This window comes from Alosa pseudoharengus, unplaced genomic scaffold (genome assembly GCF_046254945.1).
Source record: "Alosa pseudoharengus isolate Yale_2024_CS ecotype anadromous, Long Island Sound unplaced genomic scaffold, YU_APseudo_1.1 YU_APseudo_1.1_scf_12, whole genome shotgun sequence".
Taxonomy (NCBI): domain Eukaryota; kingdom Metazoa; phylum Chordata; class Actinopteri; order Clupeiformes; family Clupeidae; genus Alosa; species Alosa pseudoharengus.
This window is the reverse complement of record NW_027468587.1, coordinates 15,807,177-15,835,007: the sequence shown is the minus strand read 5'-3', so window position 1 is coordinate 15,835,007 and position 27,831 is coordinate 15,807,177. Positions and strand designations below refer to the sequence as shown.

Sequence of the window (27,831 nt, the reverse complement as noted above, 5' to 3'; positions counted from 1 at the left end):
AAACTGAAAACAAATGTGTTGCGCCCAGATAGAATGTGTTTGGTTTGTGTGAAGAAAAAAGGTTTATGTTTCTTTGTTTCAAGCTGCTGCCCACAAACACTTCTCTCCATAATGACATCATCCAGGGTTTCAGCCATAGGTGGAGCTGTAGAGTGACAAAGCGGGGTTACCCTGATTGTAAGTTCTCCAGTTCTTCAGTGCTACCACGGGGAACAAAGTCGTGAGAGGGGACGCACGAGTGAGGTCGTGGCACACTGACTTGTGTAACTCGAGACTTACTATTTAGTTCGGTGTTATGTTTGTGAGACATCGACATAGCTGACCAACTGAGGGAGAATTATAGGGAGGCAGGAGGCGACAGTGAGACAGAGGAGGTAGAGGTAACGTTAGTCGAACGTGGGGAGGTGGCGAAGTAAGCGGACAAGGCACCGTAGTTTTCTTGGAATCTATTGCATGTCATTTTCAACTCATACTCTGCACGGAAGGAGCTAAATTCGCGAGACTGGGGCACGTCTGGAGGAAGCGCCAGTCCGTAATTCCTTTAGGCTACAATGAAGAAAAACAATTCAGCGAAACGGGTAAGGCAACGTTACATTGTTGCCAAATAGTGGATGTGCGTTTTTTGTTCAGTTTTCACAATATTTTTGTACCGTAGATTACAGTCGATACAACATAAAGACCTCTATCTTTCGTAGCACTGTGGTGTGTCATCCGTAGACTACTTGATAGGCTATATCATTGAGTTGGTTAGGCTATATCCTTGTCAAACTGGTGCATTTGTGAAAGGATATAAGCATGGTATTCCTTTGTGAACGTTCCGAGGTCAGGTAGCATAGCTTGTTCAAATGCAACTAAAATCATAGCCTACTATTTAACTGTAAAGTAACATTAACCTGGAGGACATTTCGCATATGATCTTATTTAAGAGCTGTTGTGATATTGTATCACAGTATAGCCTAAGATAAGGTCAGTTGACAGACTGTTCATAGCCATTGTCACCACCTTTGAAAAGTCAGATTACTTTAAAATTCTAATATTACGTTATCAAGAGGGAAACGTGAAGAGAAAACATGAGCCTGAGTCTGAAAACGGTGCCCGCCAGGAATGTGATAACATCTACATGACAAAGACAATGACAGGGCCACGGAGCCTTCACAAAAGTCTCCCCCTTTTCGCACGCCACCCCTTTGAATCTCAATAAGGGAGCCTCGGTCAGTTACATGTCCCTAACCGCCGTTTCTCTTGCAGGGCCCGCAGGATGCTAACCAGCAGTCCTCGCAGCCAGACAAAGTCGGATGGATCCGCAAATTCTGTGGAAAAGGGATTTTCAGGGAAATCTGGAAAAACCGTTTTGTTATGCTCAAAGGAGACCACCTCTACATCTCAGAGAAAGAGGTGAGCCGTCGTGCTTTTTCTGTTGCTTTATAACTATGTCACGACTGTTGAGTGTGTTTTAATGTTTCTAAATTAGAAGTCTGGCGTGTTTGGAAACTTTTTACATCAAGGAATCTGAAGCAGTGTAGCCTAAGTCTTATACAATTCTGATACAATTGACAAAACTCTGGCTGTGTAACCGACAGTTACCTACCAACCTACAGCTGACGTGAAACTGAGCTCACAGGAGGCTCTTCACCAACTTTAGGAAACAGAGCAGGTGTCAAACAGCATTCAAGGAATGCCAGAGTCATGTTCCCCACTGTCTTGCCCTAGACCAGGGTGTCAAGGGGTCAAGCTGACATGACACAGAATTTACAGATGCTGTGAGTTTGTCAGCACAGCTGAGTTGGTTTACAAGTTGGATACAAGTTTGCAGTGAACTGTAGACCAATGGCCATTTTCAGAGGTAGGAATGCATGACCACAGCAGTCTCCATAAAAAGGAGAAAAAGGGAAACAATTGCAGACTGGCTGTGACTGTCCTACTCATGAGGTTCCTGTGCTCTCTCAACCACCCACACGTGAGTCATAGACAACCTTTCTCCGGTGGGGCAAAAGCAGAGGCTGAGGGCATATCCAGCCGTATACATCGCACTGCAGCCGAACCCAGCGCTCTTACTGTCGCATCTCACACGCCAGCAAACAACACCATGGCTATTTAGAAGCCCCGCTGATTTAAAATCTAATCTCACATTCAATCAGTGGTAAGAGCTTTGAATTTCTGTGCGGGACCAAATGAGCGAAATAACTTGACCTCTCCGCTTGTCAATTCTGTACTGTTCAGGCTTCCATCCGATGGGTTTCAGGCTTGTCTGGAAGATTGAGCCTGGGGTTAATTGTACAGTGGTTTGTCCCGTGTTCTGTTTGCTCATGCTGCAACCTCCGTCACCTTCATTATCAGCAGTAGGGGGATAGAAGAGCACCACGCACGGATGGAGTGTGCCTGGAAAGAGGCGGGGAGGATCAGAGTTCTGCCCAGCTCAGCTGAAGCTTTAGCCAAGAATGCGGTTTCTGCCTCTTAGAGAGTGCTTAACACCTTGATCCAATAGCCAACAGACAAACAGGTCGCCGGCGCAAAACCGAGAAATGTGACAAATAGATGAGGTAGACGCCAGGAGTGTCTCTGGGCCCCTTTAGATTTTGTAGGTCAATAGTGACCAAGGGCACAGATGTCCTGAGTGACATGATGAGATTGGGGAATTTTGAGCAAGTGAGTACACTGGTATTATTAACCCCATCAGTAATATGAGCTCCGAAATGCATACGTGGCTGCAGTCAACGTCTTTACTTTATTGGCCCTTTGCCATGGATATTTGAGTGTGAGTCATTGTCACATAAGAAACCATTTGCTCCATCACTTCAGAACTTACCTGGTTAACAGGCTTAAAGCCATAACAATGTTATTAGCTCCAGGCTGTCCCTCTACAGAAGGGCTATGTAGGTGTAATTAAGAACCACACTGGCTCACCTGGCCAAATATCAGTTTAGCATCAGAAGGCTGAATCACCGACACAGAAACCATGGACTCTCAGTCAGCAGCATCATCCTGTGTGGTCTGAATCATTCAATCATGTTATCTTTGCAAGTCTATGTTCTCCCAGTATTAATTCATGTTTTTAGCTCATGAGCTGAAATACCAGTCTTTCATTGAAATACTGTAGGCTTCCACTATTAAGACAGACACAGCAGTACAGACTCATTATAGTGTGAACACCAAGCTAAAGCATCTGGAAGATATCCCTCTCTCCACTTTTGAATTATAGACCCACCACTCTGGTAGGTAGTAGGTGCTTTCTGTAAATTATGGTGAGCAGAGTTTAGAACTGTAGCTGAGAATGGCAGTACTCATTACCAGAGAGGCTTTTGGGTCAAGCACAGGGAAATGTCCTCCCTTATACGCTCCCCCTGAAGTGCCTTTCTGGACCAAATGTCATCTCAGCGTTATTCTCCCGTGTGCTCTCGTCTGGATGTGGGATCGGGTTGCGCGGCGAGCGCGAGCAGACGCCCAGGAGCGGGACAGCTGTGTGGGGAGAGGTGGGGCATGTGGCGGCCGGGCTTGGGTTTCACTCAGATGAGTTACAGTCTCATTCACCCCAGCTATATCTCTCAGACACACAGACATACGTACACACACACACACACACACACACACACACACACACACACACACACACACACACACACACACACACACACACACACACACACACACAGTGACTAAGAGACAGAGGTGGGAGAGTACACTGTTGGTTCACATGTAGACACACACCCCTCATACACAAGACACACAAACACAGACACATACTTGTGTATATGCACACCCTGTCATGAACTGGAGTCAGTGCATCTCCTTCATATAAGAATATTTGCAGTGCATTACTGATTCACGCATTGTGGTTGAGGCAGGCTGTGTGAGATTATTTCACAGCTCTAGGTATATATAGTATAAGTACACATACGTGTGTATACGCACACCCTGTCATGAACTGGAGTCAGTGCATCTCCTTCATATAAGAATATTTGCAGTGCATTACTGACTCGCGCATTGTGGTCAAGGCAGGCCGGGTTGAGCTTATTTCACAGCTCTAGGTGCTGAAACCCCCGCTGCCTCGTGGTGAGATGTGGGCTGTGTGTAGCCTCTGATCACACAGCCCATTATATTTACACAGTGTGCGTGTGTGTGTGCACTGAAATGCCTACTCTAATGAGCACTCATGTAATAATAGGCCCTAGCTAGCTCTGCCTGACTATCTCTGTTTGAAAGTCAATGAGAGAGATGCATGCATCAGAGTACTTTAATGATATTGTACAAGGAATTTACCATGGCAGTTTTGGCAGTAAAGTTAAATAATAATCTCTGTGTAATCGTATCTAAAGGCTCACAAGTGAATCAAATAAGCAACACAGAACTGAACACAACACCAAATTAGGAAGTTGCTTTGCTGCGTTGGTCCATACTAAAATAATCACTGAAGCAAGTTCTGTTTTTTGTGTTTACGGTTGTGGTCTCACAAACATTGCTTGTTTTTGGTTCCTGTTAGCTTTCAGAAAGCTTCTCTATTAATGAAATAACCTGGTTGAAAGAAGATAAAGTGTACTTTTTAAAAAGGCAGCTCAGAGTAGACTGTCTGTCTGGAAATGGCCATCTGTGTGTCTGACATTACCATAATTCAGCTTTGTAGCATCACGAGACAGTGAACGCTTGTTATGCACCCCTGTGATTGTGAATGGATGCTAGCCTATTAAATCACTTTGTCAGTAGCTTACAGTAGCCACTGCTGTTCTTCTGGCAAGGAGTCAGTCCAGTCTTCTCCTTTGCTGGCTCTGTGTATGTTAGTGATTCATCACCCAAACGTGATGCTGGCGCCTTGGTAGAGTCTGACAGATCACCCTTTCCTGGTGCTCAGTCAGGCGATGTTCTCCAGAGGTTGCCACCGGATGGAATGAGAGCAGGGCATGAGAAAGATCGTCTGTTTAACATGCAGACGAGAATTCCTGATTTTTGCTTTCTTTCTGTTTTCTTTTATCCCTCCGTCTGTTGATCTATTTGACTTTTCCCTTCCTTTATCCCTGCTTTTTCATCATTCGCTCTCTCCTCCTTTTTTCTCACCCTCTCTACGCAGCGATGTTTACTGCTGTTTATTTCAGTAATATCGACCTCAAGCACAGCTGCAGCCCCATCAAACTGTGGGCTTTGAAGTCCAGCAGATAGCTGTCAGCGTGACCTTCTCCTCTTCCAAGGGATAGAAACACAAGAGTTCTCCCAATTTCCTTGATGACAGCTCTTCCAATTGTTCTCCCTCCAGACTTACATGAGAGGAGCAGGAGTGAATGAAAGAGAGAGAGAGCGGGAGAGAGAGAGAGAGAGAGAGAGGGAGATGGACAGGTCATGTATCATAGGAGTTTATTCTGTGTGCAGACTCTGTGGGGCCGTGACACAGCAGACCTCTCTATCTTGGCGCTGGCGTTTAGCTTGGCAGTTTAGCTTTCCATGGCAGGGTCGGAGAGAGCCAGAGGGTACACTCAGGAAAAGTGTGTCGCCGGGCGTCTCCCCGCCTGGCCTGGGTGTTATAGCAACACCAACACACATACACAGTGCCACACAGTGCACCGCAGTTCTTCCCCTATTAGGAAATGTATTTTCTCAGCACCTCTAATGCACTTACTTCCTGTTACACATACAGTATACGCATACTGACATACACTGACACTTACTGGCGCTGCCTCTTCATCGTTTGGTTTTTAACACGGTGTCAAATTCAGTTTTGTTTGTTTGCCCATCTACTGTATAGTTTGCTGTCTCTCACTCCTTGTAGCTCTTGCTCTCTTTCTCTCTCTTTCTCTCTCTCTCTTTCCTTCTTTGCCTCTTTGAAACAGCATGATGGTGAAGAGCTTAAATGAGTGTAGTATCTAAAAGCAAAGCTGGGGGCAGACTAGCCGGTTGTCATGCCAACTGGCAGGAAGTTATGAAGAGTTGGCATGAAACGAGACCTCAAGGTCCTTTGCCCACATGCCGTCTGTACCCACCTCAAGGTGTGAATGAACTTTATAAATAAACCTTTTTAAAGTGTAAACTTTTGTGTTTGGATGTAAACATAGCTGATTTACAGACATCCTGGCATTGCTAGTAGCCATAGCACTTTGCTCCTGATCTGTATTGTTCTGTACATATGGGATGATGTCAGTGGCAGTGCATTTACTGTGTGTCTGTTTCATAATAACACACAGACACACACACACACACACACACACACACACACACACACACACACATGCGTGCACTCACACATAATAGCACACACACACAATAACACACAAACTGGAAAATGCTTTTACAGTATCTGTTTGCATTACGTAATGTGCTTTTTTGCTGGTGTATGTTTGCTTGGAGCGGGTCATTAAAACCAGCCCACTACATAATGGAGTCAAAAGGGCTCTGAAGGGGTCTATGTACTTTCCTCATTGTAATGTATTCAGGTCACTCTAGCCTCCTGCCAGCCCGCGTGCTGCTCTCGCTGATAACTCCTGCACAACTCTGTGTGACTCCTGATTAGTGTGAGTGTCAGAGGAGTCGTGCAGCAGTGTTAGGGAGAGAGCTGAGCGCTGATATGGGCTGTAAATATGGAAACACGCTGGAGGAGAGCCTCACCACCGCAGCCGTGGTGATGTAACACTGGCAAATTAGCAGCACTTGTTCACAGACGCCAAGCAAATGATCAGCAACACATGTACGGCTGGAAGGACAAAACATACACCCACAAGTGAACAGTTTTGTTCTTGTTGTCACATGCTGATACATTGTCTTTACATTATTTATGACTTGAGGTGTATGCACCTTGGTGGTGACATAAAAAACAAGAGGCTATTGGTATGGCTTCCATGGCAATAATGATTGGCAGGTGATCAGAGTGGCCTGTTGCCCCTGCATGGACTTAAGTCCAAACTAGGATTCAGTTAGGGAGGCAATCATTCTTTTGTCCCTCTCCTCTGACAATCACCATTATTCCCTAATGCCACAGAATGGGAACAACCTATAGAAAGATATGTACTGAAACTTCAGTCTGTCACAACAGTAGATATACTATTGACTTGGCAAAGCCATTCTGGACCAATAATGTGGTTTGAAATTCTGTACAGACAATAATGACGTAACTATACTTCTGAAAGGCAAAGGCAGTGGCATATAAGACAGAGCAAAAAAGTTATCTATAGGATCAGTGTCATATTCCTGTAACTTAATTCCGACGCTACAAAGATGTTGAGTAATCAGAGACATCCTGGATTTCTACAAGCCACTCGGCACACATGCAAATGAGGCACACTGACACATGACAATTATACACACACACACACACACACACAGACAGATACACACACACACACACACACACACACACACACACACACACACACACACACACACATACACGCACACACCTACACACACACACCTACACACACACACATACACATAAACACACACACGCACACACACACATTACAGGTACAATTGCATCCTGTTGCAAGATACATATCCACAGATTAATTTCTGAATGCTCTGTGTCAGTTATTATGTTTCAAACTTTACGATCTAACTAATTAGTGGAGGGTGTCATTAGCAAATGGAGTGGAGCCATTATGTGTAACATCATTATGCTTATGGGCTGGTAGATGATGGTGACGAGGCATCCCAGGAGCACAGCTCAGGACTGGACTGAGCTGGACTGGCCTGGACTGGGTGTGTTGTTGTTGTTGTTGTTGTTGTCGTTGTCATTGTTGCTGTTCCTGTCTTGGGAGATTGAGGTATTAATCTCCCTGAGAGTGAGCCGCAGTTGGAGGCAGGTTATGTGGAGCAGTGTAATGAGATGAGCTCACCCCCCCTGAAGAGTAGGAGTGTGTGTTTGAGTGTGTGTGTGTGTATGCGTGTTTGAGTGTGTGTGTGTGTGTGTGTGTGTGTGTGTGTGTGTGTGATAGATATAGAGTGGGTCCAGGAGGGATGTAAATCAGAATCAATGAAGCTGTTTCCTCTTCCTCTTAAGGGAAAGAAACGATCCGGTATGCTAAGTGACTAAATTAGGACCGATGCGGATGACGTGTGGAGGACATACACACTCCAGACTCAGCCTGCGTGCTAGTGTTGATTTGTCACCACAGCTAATCAATACAGCAACAACTTCTAGATTACGCTAGCTGTCATTTCAGCCACCATTTCTTTCCATTTACGTGCTGAAAAGAAGACAGATAAAAATTTCCCTCTGGGGTGTAGCTCTAGTCTACGTCCACCAAAACTCTCAGCTACAGCAGTGTTTCCTCTATGTTGATTTGGTAGTGTGGGGTGTGTTCAAAATTCATTGTGCAGACCTGTTGTAGATTCTCCAAATATACAGCTCAATCACAACTGGAAATAATGCCTCATTGTGTGTGAATAGAGGTGAATACATATAACTGTTTGTGTTGCAGCGAAGTGTCAGTTGTCAGTTCCGTGGGACGGGGGGACAGGCCTGCCCCCACTGCTTAAAAAAATCCTAGAGGAAACACTGTACAGGTTTGCCCACCAAGTAAACATGATAATCTAAATATGTTTAACTTGTAATAGGCTAAAGTGACTGCTCATGAAGCATTTCATTCCTATGTTAATATACTCTGAGGTCTGCCTTCATGCCCTGAAAAGTCAAATTGCATTTGTTCTTTATGTCTGGCAGCTGACTACACTTTTCTCACTCTACTTAGTTCACACATAAAAATGAGTGGCATATGGCTATTTTCTACTATTAGGCTTGTGGATGGAATGACTCAACAGTTAATCTGCGGATTTCTTGAGCAAGAATGGCCAGGAGGTCGTCACTCCTGTGTCTGGGACCTTAGTTCCTGTGAAGTGACCGCTCCAGCCTAGGAAACGGTGTCTGACATGGCCAGTTGCTGTGTGATGCCATTTTACAGGAAAACAGCCTCTCACTTTACTGTAATTGAGGAAACATGCTAGCCAGTGAGTGAGTCACACTATCAGCTGATTTCTCCCCCCAACACCAGAACTGTAAATAGAGGCCACTAGGGTGAGTCATGGTTGGTGCATGGGGGGGGGGGTGTAGTCGGGGGTTGGTGGCGGCACTTGCTCAACACGGGTGTGTGTGGAGGAGCGGTGAGTGGTGTGGGGGATTAGCACAGTGCCTCCTCGTTCTCGCACAGTGTTCAGCCAACGGAACGGGCTACCTAATAGGCTCAGTCAGGCTTTGTGAGGCCTCGTGGTGGACCAAGTTAAAAACACATGTGCACCCAAATATATGCCCCCCTCCCCAACACACACACACATACACACGCACGCACACGCACACACACACGCACACACACACACACACACACACACACACACACACACACACACACACACACACACACACACACACACACACACACGTGCTCCCTCTGTTTTCCTTCTGCTGTTGGCTTCACCTGTTCCTGCAGCCCGCTTGTGTAAGCGAACACGTGCTGGCCAGCCAGTGTTCCCAGACTCTCAGGAGTTGGGGCAGTTTAAACATGTACCCAGAGCAGAGGGGCAGTTTAAACATGGACCCAGAGCACAGGGGCAGTTTAAACATAGAACCAGAGCACAGGGGCAGTTTAAACATGTACCCAGAGCACAGGGGCAGTTTAAACATAGAACCAGAGCAGAGGGGCAGTTTAAACATGGACCCAGAGCACAGGGGCAGTTTAAACATAGAACCAGAGCAGAGGGGCAGTTTAAACATGGACCCAGAGCACAGGGGCAGTTTAAACATAGAACCAGAGCAGAGGGGCAGTTTAAACATGGACCCAGAGCACAGGGGCAGTTTAAACATGTACCCAGAGCACAGGGGCAGTTTAAATATAGAGCCAGAGCACAGGGGCAGTTTAAACATGTACCCAGAGCACAGGGGCAGTTTAAACATGGAGGCAGAGCACAGGGGCAGGTGGGCAGGGCTGCACTACTGCTTTGATATCACAGTGCATGTAGCCATTCTCATATCGCTTCCCTTGGCTGTCCAGGGCAGAAACGCTGGACCTCGTGCAACTTTAATGAGGAGGCCAAGAGCACGCTTTCCTGAGGCAAGCTGTCCATTCTGCTCAAGACCAGGTTGGGAGATAGAGACGGACACAAAGATGGCTTTGTAGCAGTGTCGACCTTTGGTGAAATTTTGTCAGTTGCTTGGAAATTCAATCCTCTTAACCTTGTTTGGGATATTTATAGACTTTATTGATCTTTTGCTTCCTGAGTTTGTACATTTTTGAGTCTTTAAATGTACTTGATTTTATCAAATGGCTTACTCTGATACAAGTCAAGTCAGATATAAGTGATGTGTTGTCAAAGGAGCATGCAATATATTATATGATATAGAGATGCTTTTTCTTTAGTGGAGGTCTTACAGAAGTTGTTACCTTTGCCCAACTTGTGGACCCAAGTGAGTATCATACAATTACGTTAATAGGGATAAGTAAGGGATAGAAGGGGACTTTGGTGATGGTGAAACCGTTAGGAATGGACTGCCCTTTAGGGGATCTCCTGTGTGCCAGATGAACCAGACGATATATTTAACACAGTCTCTGGAAACCAGAACTAAACAGGACATCTGGCATTGTGCAATAGCAATGTTGGTGAGGAAATGTGTACAGCCTGTACTTAAAGACCCAACAATACACTTTTCATGGTCTTGGAAGGTGGGGGGGAAGTAGAAGACATATAAACCTTAAAATTGAAGGGTGAAGAGTGAACTTTTCTAAAGCATGCCATGCCATGACATGACAAAACTGAGGAAGCGCACCCAAATCTTTCCAAACTGCAGCTCAAATAGGTTTGTTGTTGTTATGAGAATTTTGCAAACAGACTGGCTGTGCTCTGTGCAACTAGACAGTTTGTTTCTCTGGGATAAATATTGTTTGTGCAAGAGACAGAGAAAGAGAGAGAGAGAGAGAGAGCATTGGAATAGTGGGAGAGAGGTGGTGAGGGCAATGGAGCCGTTTATCGGTGTGCTCTTATCCATCCGAGCATCACAGGTTTTAGAGATTACTGATTCTGTCGAGAAGTGTTTCCTTGAAAAGGGATGCCCCTATTTAAAGCTTAATGCTCAATAGTGGTCCCATGAAATATTAACAAGTCTCTCAGCATCGCAATGGAAAAGGTCCTCTAGGGTCCCTCAGCATGCTGGCCATGGCCAGAATTAGCATGGCACATCTTTTGTGCTTCCCCCACACTCGAGTTTCCGTCTCCCGTGGGGTAAGATGGGGATCGGGGTGTAATACACAGAGCCCTGAATAGCTTCCTGACAAAAGCCACTGTGATCAGGTGAAGAGATAGCGTGGGGTGATCAATGTTTCCTTGAAAAGGCTGGATCGCAGGGACATGAACAGGAGCCCATGGCATTGAACACTGCCGACAACGACTCTTTAAAGGAGGTTAAGCGAGTGAGGCTGGAGTTCAGAGAGTCAGATGTTGTTGACTGACAAAAACTTTCCACCGCTCCCACCGGCTATCAGTTCCGAAAGAAAAGGCACTCGTGATGTAACCAAGCAATTTTTGGCTGGCACCTAGCTGTCCTAACCTACCTCTGATGTCATCGTCCTGGAACTTCGACAACGCTGGTCAGCTTTCATGCACGCACACTTAGACACACACATAGACACACACACGCACACACACACACACACACACACACACACACACACACACACACACACACACACACACACACACATCCAGCAGGGTCAGGCCTGCTCTTTGTTGGCTAATGGGTCTTTGGTGTCGGAAACTGGCCGCCCATGCTGTCAGAACACTTGTTTCCTGGGGGCCTTTTCTGCCCCGTCCTGTCGTGTCACCCACATAGAGTGGACCTTGAACTGGTGTGATAATTGAGCCCCTTCGGCTGGGTGCGGCCATATGTACAAGTGAAACAGGCTGCCAGACTTTGATTTCTCTCCGCTCATGCCGGCTAATGGAAATTGATTGCGGCGCTAATGAGTTTTGTTTTGCGGGCCGGGACGTGTTGCTGATGTCCATGCTGGCCTGAGAGAGCGCTAACCGAGTTTGCCTTGTTTGGCCTTTGTCGCCTGTAAATCTCATTGGCTAGCGAAATGCCATCCTCTGGCACTGCCGGCAGGTGAGTGAGGGCAGAGCAGGATTTAGAATTGAAGACATCTCCCGCACGAGCGGAGGGACAATATCTTGGATCTGATTCTGTGCACCTGTGCTTGTTATCCGAGCCATTTGAAAGGTCGTGGCTAAGTTGTGGTGGCTTAATGCAGGCGTGGTGGAGCACTGGCAACGTCACCGACTGACAATCGGTCAAATCAAATCAAATCAAATCAAATGTTTATTTGTCACATACATTATACAGGTAGCCTATAAATGCAGTGAAATGCTTGTTCCACTGACTCCAAGACTGTGCAAAGGATATATGTATAGAAAAGGAAGAAGAATAAAGAAAGAAAGTCCAAAGTGCAAAGTGTTTAGGCTATGCTGGTGCTCCTGCTACAATCCTCATTTAAAATCCTGATAGCCTGGGGGTAAAAACTTTTCCGCATTCTCTCCGTGTTGGACTTCAGGCAGCGGTAACGTTTCCCAGACCGTAGGATAGAGAAGAGGCAGTTGTTGGGGTGACTGGGATCCCCGATAATTTTCCTTGTTCTCGACTGACATCTCCTTAGGTAAATTTCCTGTAGGTTGGGTAGGGCACTTCTGGTGGTAGGTTCAGCTGATCTTACTACTCTCTTCAGAGCTTTACGGTCTAGCTCAGTGCTATTTCCATACCAAGCTGTTATACTGCCAGTGATAACACTTTCAATGGTGGTTCTGTAAACGTTCTTCAGTAGTTGTTGAGGTAGCTTGAAGTACTTGAGGCGTCTGAGGTGGAAAAGACGCTGATGACCCTTTTTCACCAGTGAATTAATGTGCTTGGTCCAAGTCAGGTCTTCAGTAATATGGACTCCAAGATATTTAAAACTCTCTACCCTTTCCACTTGAGAGTCATTGGTCAACCTGGGTTCCATTGCCGAACCCACCGCTGCCAACCCGTGCCGCTTTTGGAACTTTTATTGTTGCTTAACCCATCAGAGCCCAAACCTAAGAGCCATTTGTTTTTCTAAACTGAAAAACAAATGGAGGAAATGGGGGGGGGGGGGGACCTTCCCAGGGCACTGAATTAGTCTTTTACACCCGTGTCGCCAACCGTGGGTCCTTACGGGTTTTAAGGAGGGGTAGTTGCCAGCCTGGTGGCTGCCCCACTGAGAGGGGTGGCGGCACAAAGCCAGAGTGGTGAGGGCCTCAGGAGTGGGAGAGTCTTTGTCACCCTGCCCCATCTCCTCCCTCCTTACCCTGCAGTGTCAGTGATGTGAGGTGACAGGGTGTGAAGAGGCGACCGGTCGCTGAGTGAGTGTCAGTGCAGAGGGGGGGCATTTGTGAGGGGGTATACCCCAGGCGCAGAGGTCCAGCAGTGGCGGCTGGTGTGTGTGTGTGTGTGTGTGAGGGGAGAAGGGGGGGGGGGCTCTAATATCACACCCCCATCCCCTGCCTCTTCCAACCCTTCTGTTGAGTGTCAGCTCTTCTTTCATTGAGGAGTCCACAACCTTTGTTACCAGCAAGACTGGCAAATCCAATTTCATGGCTGCACCAGAAGGGTCCAGTGTGTATTGCAAGTCTTCTGGATTTGTCTAACTAACTCCGCTGGCCAGCAGAAACAGTCGTGACTGACACAGTGGCAGCTCTTTGGGATGCGAGTGCAGTTCTGATGGCAACTGTCTGAAATGCTGCCATTAAGAGCTGTGAGAGCCAACAGGACACACTCACTTCCTCTGTATTCGGTTTGAATCTGCATCATTTCCTTGAGCTCTGGCTTTGAGGGTCTGGTGTTTGTGTTTGCCTTGTCCTTTCCCACAAAGCAGCATGCAGTTCATTGGGTTTGTCAGCTCTTGTTTTACCTCATTGCGTTGACATTGCTAGCATTGAGACTGATGACTCACCAGCTACGCTACAGGAGCAATATATTAGTTTTGTGTTTTATCACATGCAGCTTTTGCATATTTAGTCTGTGACAGAGAGACTGCTCCTAACAGCAGTGCTGGTCCCCACCAGCCCCTGGCTAATCATGCCTCACTCAGGACAGACAGTGGATTGTGTGTGTATGTATGTTACATTACATTACGTTACATTTGGCTGACGCATTTTTAACCAAAGCGACTAACAACATGGTGAACAGTTTAATTTTTGTGTGTATGAGTGTATGTGTGTGTGTGTGTGTGTGTGTGTGTGTGTGTGTGTGTGTGTGTGTGTGTGTGTGTGTGTGTAAGTGTGTGTGTATATGGAAGACCTTGTGGTGACCACTGTGTCCCCAGAAAGTCTGTTCACACTCAGGATATGCCTCAGCCATACGTTTATTGGTTGTCCTGGAGATGGTTGCCTGGTGCCCAGCTGACGGAGAATGACATCAGTGCACAGTAGGGCGTAGCTATTGCTGCTGAGAGCCATCAGGGGGAATGGCCCTTTGCCCTGGGGGCCTCAGTAGCATCCGTCTGCCCTCAGGCCAAATCATCAGGTTCAAGTTGCTCATCTCTGTGGGATTGAGCGAGAGGGGTACACACTCGTCAACAGCTGCCTGCCCTAATCTTCTTAGGTCGGTGTACAAGGCACAGCAATTCTTGGGCAAAACGGAACTTGAAAAATCATCTGAAAGATGCAAATTTGTGTGTGTGTTGCGCATTTGTTTTTACAGTTAATTGGTGGATCATTTGAGGAAGAAACGTATGAATTTGTTACACGCCTTTGCATTACCACTGAATTATTAAGATATTTTCAAAGCTATAATGCATGTTATACATAACACAAAACAGCAAGGCCCTACATCCTGTACCCATATATTTTTATATTCTCAGGTGAAAGATGAGAAGAAGATCCAGGATGTGGTCGACCTGACAGACTACGAGCGCTCGGAGGAACTGCGTAAAGCCAAGAGCCGCAGCAAGAAAAACCACAGCAAGTTCACCCTGCTGCGCTCCCGGCAGCCCGGCAACACGGTGAGTCCTGTGGGTTCAGTTCAGTCCAGGACAGGGACTAACAGTCCTCCTCCACCACACCTGCTCCTATTAGCTGGGCACGGGCACCTCTAAATGGGAGTAATTTAGAACCACAGTTTATGGGCAGCATAACATCCCCAATGGATTTCAGCTGAGCTGTGTGACCCCAGGCACAGTTTCTGCTCTGGGCTCAGATGCCGGTGAATGAGTGGTGGTGGTAATGACCTGGAATGTAATAGCTGTAAGACGTAAGCTGGCGTGTGTGGAAACATGGGTAAAGTTGGGTTGAAGCCAGCCAGGGGTGTAGTGATACTTCTCCACTGGCCTCTACCCATGTTAGCATAGCGTGCTGTTATAGACCCTTTCAACAAGGTAAACAAAAACAATGCCTGAACATTCTATTTGGGCCCCAATCTACTTCCTCTGCATTAAGATAACATATGGAATGTTAAAAAGGAAGTCTTGTGGGGCCAACTATGATGCTGATAATGGAACTCTCTTGAAAGGGTCCATAGACCTGTCACCTTCAAACTCGACAGTGGGGGTTGTAGGAACAGAAATTTGTCTAGAGATTTGTTTAAGAAATGAAGACCATACCAAAAGAGAAAATGGTTGAATATAGCACACACATAAATGGTGAACACCTTTAAGGCCAACATTTCTTACTACAGGGTGAGTAGAGACATAACTGTCTCTGAGTAGAGTACATAAAAGATGGAAATCCAATGTGTTCACAGCAGAATCAATTTTTATAAGAAATGAGCAGAGAACTACTTATATAAAACTACTTAATAAAACATACACCTCAGCCTCCTGTGTTTCATCAGTGCAACTACTAACCAGGTTAGGCATGGTTTTTCGAACAGGGTTAAACCAATATAAAAAAAAAAATTCCGGTCTTTTTCTGGTCAGTGGCAAGATGTGAAATGGTGTTGAAATGGGGCATTAATGTCCAGTAAATGCCAGTTCACCATTTTGCATCCCCAGAAGATAGCAGCCAGGGCTAAAGTAGGGCTTTTGCTTTACTGTTTCTACTCATCTCAGATGGTTAGAATAGCTGGACAAGCATTTATGACTGTGTAACGATGTGAAGGCATGTCAAAGGCATAGAATCAGTGTGCTGTGTTGACTCACCCCTATTGAGAGCAGTCACATCTGTAATAGGTTATGGAGCATGGCCCAACAGCACTCAAAAGTTTTCACGGTTGGGTCCACAGTCACTGTAGAATAACAACAAGAACCAGACCTTGGTTCAGGTGTTTGTGGGAAGAGTGTGTAATATTCCCTCCCGGCACACTTTTCTATGGGCTAAAATTTTACTATAGAGTAAATGCCTTTTGAATTCACGTATGCTTGCTGTTAGAATTAAGCCACAAGTGTGAGTCCTTCAAACCATGCTGTTTATTTTCTGTGCGATCCCCCCTATAAATTCCCAAAACTGCAAGACTGGCACTAAATCCTATTAATTAGTGGCCTTTGACAGCGAAAATAGCTCAGTGTGCACTCAGAAAACCCCCAGAGGTAGAAGTATCAGCCGCTCTGCAGCTACTCTCATAATACGCGTGAGCCAGCCTTAGGAGCCTTAGCAGCAGCACAGGGTTTTACTTCAGTGGACGATAAGGAGCTTGTGGAGGGAAGAACAGACTAGCCTCGATAATCTACCGAAGCCAGCAGCTAGCGCAGATCTCCAGAGGTTAGGTTAGTGTCCTTGCTTTAGCCCTGGAGTCGGCTGGGCCATAAACCTGTCCACAGCGATTAGCATCCAGTGTGCTTGGGTGCAGCTAATTGCCTGTGATGGTCTGAGACGCAGACACTTGGAGAAGACCCACTCTCAAGATATGTTTCTGTAGAAGGTTGGGATGAAAATGCATTTGATGCATGCCATGCCCTCACACACAATTTGTTTTGGATCCTTTTCAGTATTTCTGGAAATTGCTGTAGAAAAATACTTAATTCCTTGTAAAACCGTTGCAATATGAGGGCTTAAGGAACTACAATTTGAGGAAGTTGGGTAATACAGTTTTTGCCCATTGCTTGAACACTTTTTACAAAACTTTACACACAAGCACAGAAGACACAATACTGGGAAATAAACCATTCACATCTATGTCGAATTGAAACTCTACTATCAAAACCTAACAATCCTTTGTCAAAATGTCACTCTGATGACAAAAAGATACACACTTGCATCATATGAATATACTTTCAGATTAGCAGCAACACACTATATAAAATACTGCAGTCTTTAATTTTCACTGCTTTTATTCAGTTAGCATTCTGTGAAGCTCAATGCAACACTTACAGTATTTGTTATGTTTTTTTTCCAACAAAGGTTTTGACAAAAAACAAAAATGAAAGTACTGAAAGGTTACAAATGACATCAACTCAATACTGTACATCACAGTACTATACTTTACAGTACAGTACAGTAAATGCAGTAACGCAAAAATAAAACAGAAATGAAACCAAAAATACACTACTGTAAAACAGGCTTAGATGTGGTGGACTCTCTGCCCAGCTTTCCTCATTGTCAGGCCATGATTTATCACATGATCCATCAAAGTTTCTCTAATATCATCTGAAATATTATTCCGTGCATAGCCTCTTCGACCACCTCCTACTCCTCTCTCTTTTTGTCTTCCTCTACCTCTTGCTCTCCCTGCCTCCATGCTTGCAAAGTTCTCAAAATGGCTCAACTGAGGCCTTTTTGTGGCTGGCTGATTGGTGTTCAGTTTTGTAAGTAAGTATTTTCAGGTGTGTGTCTAAGTGTTTTCAATCACCCAATGTGTTTTGTTGTTCCAATGGTACCCATGAGATTTCATTTATGAACAAAGTGTCTTATGTATGAAACAGTGTGAAGTGCAAAGCAGCGCTTTTGTTTTAGGTATGGTTACACTGTGTTTAAGGTATAATAACAAAAGCTTCATGCTTTGTTACTTTGGTCTAAACATGCATATATAGTGTTCAAGCAATGGGCAAAAACTGTAAATATGAAAAAACAAAGCATTTGAATAAAGCAGAAGTACACCATATTCTCCCTAAAGTAATGCCTAGGCTCTTGCATACTGTATCACATAGAAGAGCCACACTGTTGTAAAATGCTAAAATCCATTTTGTTTTATTGCATAAAAACATATAAGGACGCAGATATAAATGCTTCAAAATCCCTTTTAAGCGACTTATAAAACTGCTGCCGTGGATTTCAGATGCTTTGGAGTAGGAGCCGACCTACTTGGCGTTGTCTGTGTGCATTTTGGGACTGTTTCCAGGAGGGTATAAAACCTTTAAGGTCCAAACAGAATCATCTGCAATTCCGCATCGAGGCAGGTGGCTAATCCTGAATCCCTGTGTGCAGTGGATCCCAGGGGAGGATGGCGTGGTGTTCCTCTCATAGCTCTGCTAATGATTCCCAACGCTCCGCTCTCCCATCAACATCTGGACCATCCCCAGTGGGCCAGTGTCCCCTGTCTCACCGCTACAGACTCGAATCTCAGGGTTTGGTATTTTAGGATTAGGTTTCGATCGTGGTTATTGAGAGCAGTTGAGGGCAATTGACATGATTTTGTTTTTGTAGCAAAGGTGTTTGTGAATAACTTAATGGCAAACGTGTGAGTGTGAAAATGTGTGTTTTTACACTTACAGTAAGTGAGCTGATTGGGACAGCAAGCTTGTTATCACATCACAGTACCTGTGCCTCATATCTGATATTGTACTTTCCACTTTTTAATGGCACTTAAGAAAGAGAGAAACAACCTTCTTTGAGATACCTAACAGCAAATTCAACATCAGTCAGTCGCTCAACAATTCAGCATATTAATGTAACACTTTTCCTTTTCATGTCAGTGTGTCCAAACTCTCTCTCATCATATGCATATTTTAATAGTCCATATGCTGTAGTAGCCTATTATGACTACGCCCCCCCCCCCCCATTCATACAAATAGATCATTTAATGCGTGTTATAGCATATTAATCCTTTAAATAAATAAATATGCTCTTAAATGGCCATCAAAGCCAAATAAGCACATTTTCTGTCTCTGTGTACAGTAAGACAGAATTGACTGTGCGGTTCTCCTCTAGCTGTTGGAGGGGGGAGGGGGGGGGGGCGTGTTGGCGTGTTTGAGAGAGGATATCAACAGCAGACTTGTGCCAGAGTGTGTGTTTCAGTGGATTCGCCCCTTAAAGTGCTGGCCTTGGTCTTCCTTCACACGGAGTCTGCTTCCTCCGGTTCCTGCTCACTCAGCAGGGCAGGGGGAACAACCATATGGCCTCGCTCCTCGAGCTGCTCAACTCGCTGTGTTTGGCCTTAAAAAGCGGACCACATGAAGGGAATGTGTCTGCCAGTGCTCAGCGCAGGGTTAGCCCACACCCACCCCCACCGCTAGGGATTAGCATCAAACATCTGAGGTGCGGTGCTGACGAATATTTGAGGTGTGTTTTATTTTTTTTTGATGACATTCTTAGTCTCCTTGCTCATCGCTCTCCTCTTTTCCCCTAGGTCCCCAATCTAATCTTTCTGGCAGTTAGTCCAGAGGAGAAAGAGTCTTGGATCAACGCAATCAATGGAGCCATCACAAAGGCCAAGAACCGCATCCTGGATGAGGTAACGTTCTTATTCTCTGTTTCACCTCAGCCCCCCCTGCCCAATTAAGTAGATATCATCTCTCTTGTGTGATCAGACACACGTATGACTCAGACATTCAGTCTTGCTCTGTAATTCAGTCTTACAGAGCAAGAATCTCTGAAACGAAAAACAGACACACTGTTGTTAAAATCCATTCCTACCTGGGGAAGTTGTGGCGCAAGTGGCAGCACCGTACTGCATTTGGGTCTCAGTGCCCACTGGGACCCACGTTTGATTCCGACCTGCAGTCATTTCCCAATCCCACCCCATCTCTGTCTCCCATTCATTTCTCGTCTCTCTCCACTGTCCTATCAACATAAAGGCAAAAATATACTTAAAATAAATCCTACCAATATCAATTTCTCAAATTAATCTTTTAAGCTAAACGCTCTCCATACTAAATCCTTCTCCGTATGCACTTTACTGGGTGTCAATATTTCAATATTCAATATATACATATATTCAATATATACAGCTGAGTATTTCTATTAAACACGATAGGGAGAGAAGCGTTCTTGCAAGGGTAGTGAGTTAAATCTTGAGGAGACGAGCCAAAGCCTTGACAGACATTCAGTGTATGAAAGCAGCTGTTTTTGTCCGCCTTTACTGTGGTATTCACGCTCCTTTTGAAGGCTCACGTTGAGCACAACACAGATGATGCTGCTGGTTCTGAACATTTCTGCCAGATGTGGCTCTTAGCACCACCAGTGTGGCTGCACAATCAAAGCGCTCCCATTCGGACGTCAATCTCTGCTGAGGCTTCGGTTCTCCATCACCGTTGACGTTTAGCTGACGCCAAACATTCTCTGAGATGATCTCAGAGCTGGTGACTCAGCCAATGCCTTGAACATTTGATTTATAGATAAAGGCATCAAACAGCGTATACACACACACACACACACACACAAACACACATATACACACTAAACTCAACACACCCATTGAACTGTATACACACACACACACACACACACACACACACACACACACACACACACACACAGTAAACCTAACACAAACATACATATGGCTCACAACACACAAACACTCTCAAGTGCAGAAATGAATGATGCCCTCTGTGCTCTCTCAGTAATGAGGTGGATTGATGTGGAGCTGCAAACACGCGTGTGTGTGTGTGCTCAGGAGTGGGAGTGCACCGCATATAAATGCCATACTGGAGATGAGCAGGATAGCATGAGTCACCTCTTTATTTCTAGGCGGTTATTAGCTTTACCCTCAGTTATTAGCTTTCCCCCAGCTAACCCCGCCCCCCCCCCCCCCCCACCCACCCACAGGAGAGGGAACCAGGTGACAACCCCCGTGTCCTCTTCTTTTCACCACTCGCTGTGTGACCGTGGAGGAGGGGTATCGCCTTACTGCGCTGGCATCCAGTGTCCTGTATGGACCCTTTCAAGAGAGTTCCATTATCAGCATCATAGTTGGCCCCACAAGGCTTCCTTTTTAACATTCCATATGTTATCTTAATGCAGAGGAAGTAGATTGGGGCCCAAATAGAACGTTCAAGCATTGTTTTTGTTTTTATTGTTGAAAGGGTCTATACATTCAGGGCTTCGCTATCTATCGGACGCAGAGCTCTTAACACGTCAGTGTGTTCACCTCACACGCTGGACACCCCCAGCGTCCACCTACGGGGAGGCAGGTCCTAGAGCCTCCCGTGTTTCACGCACTCCGCAGAGCAGTTACCTGCTGCGGCTCTGTGGGTCCCCACCACTCGCTGGTCACACTCACCCTTCAATGTCGTTAATTAAAACGTCCAATTAAGTTGCACAAACGCAGGGGTGGCTGAAGAGGATTTTAGTAGACGTGGCGGTAAGCTTGCTCACTTGCTGGTGAATACGCTTCAAGGCACTCTTGACTCATTGGATGAATGGGGGATCATCACTCGACAGAAACAGAATCCGTGTGACTCAGAGAGATGACTGTGAGTCTTTTCTCTCCCCTAATGCAGCCATCACATTAGCTGTCTCGAGTACAGCCGTCCTCTTAACTCCTGTTTTTGTATTACTTCCAGGACTGAGGATCGACTGTTTTTACTTTCATTCGCTTATGTGTGTGTGTGTGTGTGTGTGTGTGTGTGTGTGTGTGTGTGTGTGTGTGTGTGCGTGTGTGTGTGTGCGTGTGTGTGTTTGTGTGTGTGTGTGTGTGTGTTTGCACACAATCCGAAATCCTCACAAATCTCAGGGAGTGAATGCCTTTTGTTGAGATGCTGGACCACCCCTTCCCCTCCTACTCCTCTTTACCCCAACCCCCTCCCTGTCTCATTGCCATGACTGCCCCATAAACCCTAAACCACTTTAAAACACAGATTATCCACATGTTTTCAGCCAACAGACCCCCCCCCCCTCGCCCCCCTTGCCCCTGCCCTGTGTGACGTTGTGCTGGCATTCACATCAAAGGCCTCGCCACTCAGACTGGTGTCACTACAGACCACTTAGTGGCTTCGCATCTGTGTCGTATCATTTTTAAAAACGTCCTCTACTGAGTGTATATACCTTACTTGAATATTAAATAAATATAACCTATCATGGAATTTTGCCATTTAAATGTCTAATTTAATTGGTTTAAAATGTCTATTTGCGCCTGTTGTGTATGTTCTCTTTGCCTGTGGTTTCCTATCATGTTTCAAAGGATGCATCTCTGGTTCCAGAGTTTGCCTCTGCTTGCTTTACTGTATATCACGTGTAGATAATCAATGAGCTGGTCGATGACAGGATCGATAGGACCCACCCACTCCCTCACTGAGTCCCCTCGGGCTGGTGTGAAGGCACGCTGTGTGCGCCCAGCCCACTGCCTTCCCTTTCCACATGATCTCACCAGCCCTCTCCTCCCTCTCTCTCTGCCCAGCAGTCTGTTTCACACTGTCTGTCTCTTTTTTTCCTCAAGCCTGGTATCCTCACAATGGAATTGACTTCTGAAACTATAACCTTTCTCTCTCTGTCTCTCTCTCTCTCTCTCTCTCACTCTCTCTCTCTCTCTCTTTTTCTCTCTATCTCTCTCTCAGGTCACAGTGGAGGAGGAGAGTTTCCTGGCCCACCCAACACGTGACCGAGCAAAGATCCCACACACGAGACGCTTGCCCACTCGTGGGCACCTCATGGCTGTGGTACGTTTGACTGACAGTTAATTAATTTTAGTACTGATCAGGAAGGCAGGAGGCTGCCCTAGTATGAAACCACTGCACTGTTTTACCACTAAAGTCAAACACTGATTAAACATGGACAAAGAATGTAGAAAAAATATATGTATGCTGATTCTGTGTATTACATTTATTATTATTATTATTATTATTATTATTATTGGGCCCATCAGAATTGCAACACCACAGACAGCCAGCACCAAACCAAATCAAACTGGTATACAGCAGTTCCTGGTAGTTCCTGTTTTTTAGTGGCTAGTCAAATGACCTAGATTTCTCCCAGGCAACACGATGTTCTAGAGATGTACTATTTATCTATTAGACAGAGGTGTGCTTTGTGGAGCATTAAGCTGTATTGTTTTTCCAGCTCTTAATAAATGATAATGCCTGCTGGGTATTTATATCTCAAGCTACGCATCGCCAGCCACTGGACATCCTCATGATATCGATTTATAGGTCCTGGTCTTGGAGAAAATAGAAGTTGTTGAGAGCACTATAAAACTAAAATTGTATGTTACTCTGGAATGTAAATTAGCATCAGCCACCAATCAAATGCTGGTAAAATATAAGTAGATTTCAGACACAAAATATCTGAAAGTGGCTGTAGTTGTAGACTTAATTTTTTTAAGGCTATAATTTCCAACCCTGATGTAACTCTTGGCACGGCAGCTCTCATGCTCTCTCCCTCCCTCTGCTCCCAGGCGTCCACCTCCAGCTCAGACGGAATGTTGACCCTTGACCTAATCCAGGAAGAGGACGCGCCGGACTCCTGCGACAAGAGCCTGCGGATCACCGTGGACAAGTCGCCCGGCTCTTCCAGCTCCACCCCCACCTCCTCCGACCCCCAGCGCCTGAACCCGGACTCCGCTCGCACCTCCCCAGCCACGGGCGCCGCCTCCTCCGAGGCCCAGAGCAAATCGCAGTCCCTTCCCCGCCATGGCGACATCCCGTGGGAGTGCTCGGGCGGCGAGTCCAGCGGAGGCGCCGGGGGGGCGCGCACCCCGCAGACCGGTCGCAAGCTGACGCCGGCCGAGAAGAGTCGCTGCGCCTCCATGGACGAGATCCTGTCACACTCGGAGACGCGCGTGGGCGGCGCCCGCCGGCCCGGCATGCCACACTGCCCGACCTCGGCGCCCGCCGCCACGCTGCGGCCCATCAACCAGCTGCAGGACCTCATCTGCCAGAAGCTGGAGCGGACTCAGGAACTGCTGACCGAGGTGCGCAGCGGTGGGGCCGGCGAGAAGGACGGCGCCGGCGCCGGCGGCGTGCGGGCAGAGGCCGAGCGGCTCCTGGAGGAGGCCACGTCCACGTGGGGGCAGGCGCGCGACGTGCTGGAGGAGGTCAAGGAGCTGCGGGCGCTCTGCAAGCACCTGGACTCGAGCGTCGCTGGTGCCGCGGTCGGTGTCAGCGCCAATGGCGGGCTGACCAGCTCGGTGTCGGCCCACAACAGCCCCACCACACTGGGCAGCAAGCTCAAGAGCCCGCAGCAGACTCACTACAGGAAGAGCCTGATGTGATGTGCTGAGAGACAGGAAATGGACCACACGATTGCTTCGCTGATGAATGATGAGATTAACACCCCGCGCCACCCCCTCTCCACCACCCCTTTCTGCCACCCCCGCTCTTACTGTGTGCAAAATTAGGAAGAACGGAAAACCCAGAGTCACTCAGAAACTGAAACTGAATGAAATTAGATATATTTCGCCTGAAATGTATTTCCAGTTATGCTTTTGCATCTCTTTGTTGGTGATGCAGGCAGTTTCACAGAAATATGGTATGTCTGTGTTGAGGCAATGACACATCCCCCAGCTGACTTCTATACTGAACACTGGGACCCACAGAAGTCTGAATGGTCTGGATGTGAGAGTGCTTGTGGGTGAAAAGGTGTGTGTGAGTCGTTCTGAGTCTCTGAGTCTGTCCCCCGGCTGCTCTGCATCATTGAACTCTCAGGGGTATGTGTGTCTGTACAATGCTGGGTCATTAATTGGGGGAGGGGGGGTTATGAAATACAGCCCAAATCAGGAGGTGGGTGGGCCTGGTGAAGCCGGACAGAGGACGCCCCCCGTCCTTCAGCCCGTTGGAATGTGAATGTTTTCCTTTTAACGTCCCAGAACACACTGGAAGGTCTCCACTCTGCCACGGGGGACACCCCCTCTCCCGACCCCCCCCCCCACCCCACCCCCTCTGCACCCAACAGGGCGGATGGACGGATGGTTCTGTGTGTGCGACGCTCCTGTTTGCACAGGGGTGTTTGGCGGAAGCGCCGCTATTGGGACCTCAGCTGACATCCGTGTGGTCGTGATTAGATAAGATTAGACCAGGGGCCTCAGGTCCGTGCGCCGGTATGATAAAAAGCCAATTTTAGACCCGCAAGCGGCGTTGTGTGCCGACTGTCGGTGTTCCACGTTTCAGTGAGGCAGTGGTTTGGCTAAGCTGTAACAGCAAGTCCAACCCCCAAGTCAGCCGGTCCACAGACACACCTATATAAGCCATGTGTATTTATATTGCGCTGAGTACCTACGAAGGCTGGAGTTTGGAGTAGTTCTTGGTGTCGAGAGAATCAGGTAGAACCGCGAATCTGAATCGGACTTCAAACCCATGCAGTAACGAGAAAAGACTGAGGCGGAGGTCACGGATAGAGAGAGAGGCGAGAGGTGGAGTAATGACCACACGTTATTGCACTATAGACTATGCTGTAAAACGAGCCGAGTGACACTGGCACGCTGTCTTTGAGGAGTGACATCGAATCAAACAAACGACCTAAAGCGGCAGAAGAGACAATCTACTGTAGCCAGGAAATCACAGGGCCAGCGTGAGGCCCTTGACTTCTTACACCTAAGTGGCATTTCCAAAACTGGTGTCATCCAAAAAAAAAAAACTACCCTTAAGCTGCCTTAGTGTACCTTCTATGAGCCTGTGCACGCACACAGTAATCTGAGCTCTTACACACACCAGTGCGTGTGTGTGTGTGAGCTTGTGCTGTACCACTCTCAGTGTCCGCAGTGCTTTGAGGGGGCTGGTGTGAACTGGAAAACCCTGACCTCAGTGGGTTGTGCAAAAGCTTTGGCGGTTGTTGTCTGTTTTTCAGAGTTTGGGTGACTATGCAATGTTGCTTACAAACATGAAATGAAGTCATTAACATTGATAAACGCTGGGTCGCAGTATAGGTCTGAGAGTTAAAATGACCAAAGGGTATGTCTTGCCAGTAGCCCACTCCCTGTTTTACAGTTCCTGTGTAGGTTAATGTGTTTGCACAATTCCGTGATTACAGTTCAATCTGTTCTGTCATTCACACTTAAATTACCAACAGTGTTATATATATTTTTTTTTTGTATTTTTATTGTTTAAAGTGCTTTTTTAGGGCAATAAAGAAATGCTTGATTTTAAGGACAACAAAAAAGTCTGTGTTTCCAAATAAAGATGTCTGATTTCACATGTACAAAGCAACATTCTGAGCACCATACATCAAAATCACACATTCCTAGGTGACATGAAAGGGTGCAGATAATAGTTGGAGGAAATTGGATCTGCCAAAGTTGTACTAAAGCACAAGAGTCCCCAATACAATGAGAGTGATGTTTCTCTTTTTGGTCAATTCCAAACCATGCAGCATTCCCACTATTTGTCCTGATTATACCCGCTTTTTGCAGCACTGCCTTTAGTCTAAAATAAGAGACCTTCTTGAATGCCACCGTATCCCTGTTTGCTAGTAACTATCTTTTAAGTTTTGCTGAAGTAAGAATACAGCTGCAAAAATTTGCAGCTGTATCTCACAATTAACGACCCTTCCTTTGAGTTTGCCTGTCCTGGCACGATAGCATAGTGATGACCATAGTGATGATGATGTTGATGGTGTGCCTGACGTTGCTATCCGACAGCTGAACCCAGTGGCCTGGGCATCTGTCAGTGTCCACAGCTCATTATCTTGAATGTCCTGGAAGCACGGCAGAGGGTTCACAGAAGGTTTTCATCTGAAGTAATTTGTCTTGGCAGACGCCAGGTGCTTATTTGCCTGGCGACTCTTTTACTCTGTCAAAGTCCCCTTGAAGCAGAGTTGCTGTGTTACATAATCACTGAAGCCGTCCCACTGACGGACTCATTCACAGATTGTCACATTGTTAAACATTTTAAGATTTTCCCCAGGCAAGTGGCCACTGCCAGATCAAAACGAAATAGCTCTGATGGTGCTAAACAGTCCCTGTGTACTTATTAAGAATGTCCTTAATATTTAAGGTTAAACCATGTACGTCTGATGTGGATGTCTGGCTTTTTGGCTGCAACTCCATTTGAATGACAGATACTGTATATAGACTGACATTCTGAAGACTATCAGTTAAAAAAATCTTAGTGCAATCATGGCTAGGAAGAAGTCAAGGTCGGGTTGGACGCTTGCTCAGTGGCATGACTCCAAAAAAGTAGCAAGTCCACTGCATGTCCCTCTATGAACAAGAGAGTCTCTGGATTTCAGACAGAGATGCCAAGCCTTACTTTGAGCAATAACTACTAAACAGTAAGCTATTCCAAAGGTAATGAGGCAGTCTGAGATTTGACCAACTGATCATAAACTAAATGAATGGCTCCAAATTGGATTTAAAATATAACCTGACATGAAGGAATTTGGGAGTTTGGGTGAGTTGCAGGGGAAGTACTGGAAAATGTTTTGCTTTTCCATGTAAATAGCTTTGTCTCCAGAAACTCCATAGGTCACCGACAGCATTATGATTCGGAATATGGCGACAATATTTCAACTCACAGGAGGTTTGTTATAGGATTGCTTTGATTTTTAACATGCAGATGTCTTACTTTTTGTTTGTTCTTTCTTTGACCATTTTCTCTGTACCAGATTCAGGCCTAAACAGGCTCAGGTTGGGTTGGCAAGGGTATGTTTTATAACACAAACAGGGTTTTATCTCCTGAAAGATCTCTAGAGGTTTATGTAATACTGTTCACTCCTGATGTGGAAATGAGAATGTATGGTGACAATGATGTACGTGAGAAGAGACGATAACCTGTTAAATGGCATTTTACTCTGGCACCCTCCCTCCTACTTCAGCCCTTAATGTTCAGGGTTTCATTTGAA

At 46.2% G+C, this 27,831-nt stretch overlaps 1 protein-coding gene across 1 annotated transcript; it reads left to right on the top strand.

Moving 5' to 3' along the window:
• Nucleotides 1-212: 212 nt before the first annotated feature.
• On the top strand, nucleotides 213-27,831 carry plekho1b (pleckstrin homology domain containing, family O member 1b). The gene is made up of 6 exons (XM_076280245.1): nucleotides 213-578; nucleotides 1,249-1,395; nucleotides 14,832-14,972; nucleotides 19,469-19,573; nucleotides 22,617-22,718; nucleotides 23,453-27,831. The coding sequence occupies exons 1-6, from the start codon at nucleotides 552-554 to the stop codon at nucleotides 24,266-24,268; spliced, it is 1,338 nt and encodes a 445-aa protein (XP_076136360.1). The 5' UTR covers nucleotides 213-551; the 3' UTR covers nucleotides 24,269-27,831.

Bases quoted from the DNA above. Each gene is read 5' to 3' on its own strand.
- plekho1b (XM_076280245.1), top strand. From the start codon at position 552: ATGAAGAAAAACAATTCAGCGAAACGG. The intron at 1,396-14,831 runs GTGAGCCGTCGT...TTATATTCTCAG, and splicing joins TCTACATCTCAGAGAAAGAG to GTGAAAGATGAGAAGAAGAT. The intron at 19,574-22,616 runs GTAACGTTCTTA...TCTCTCTCTCAG, and splicing joins AGAACCGCATCCTGGATGAG to GTCACAGTGGAGGAGGAGAG.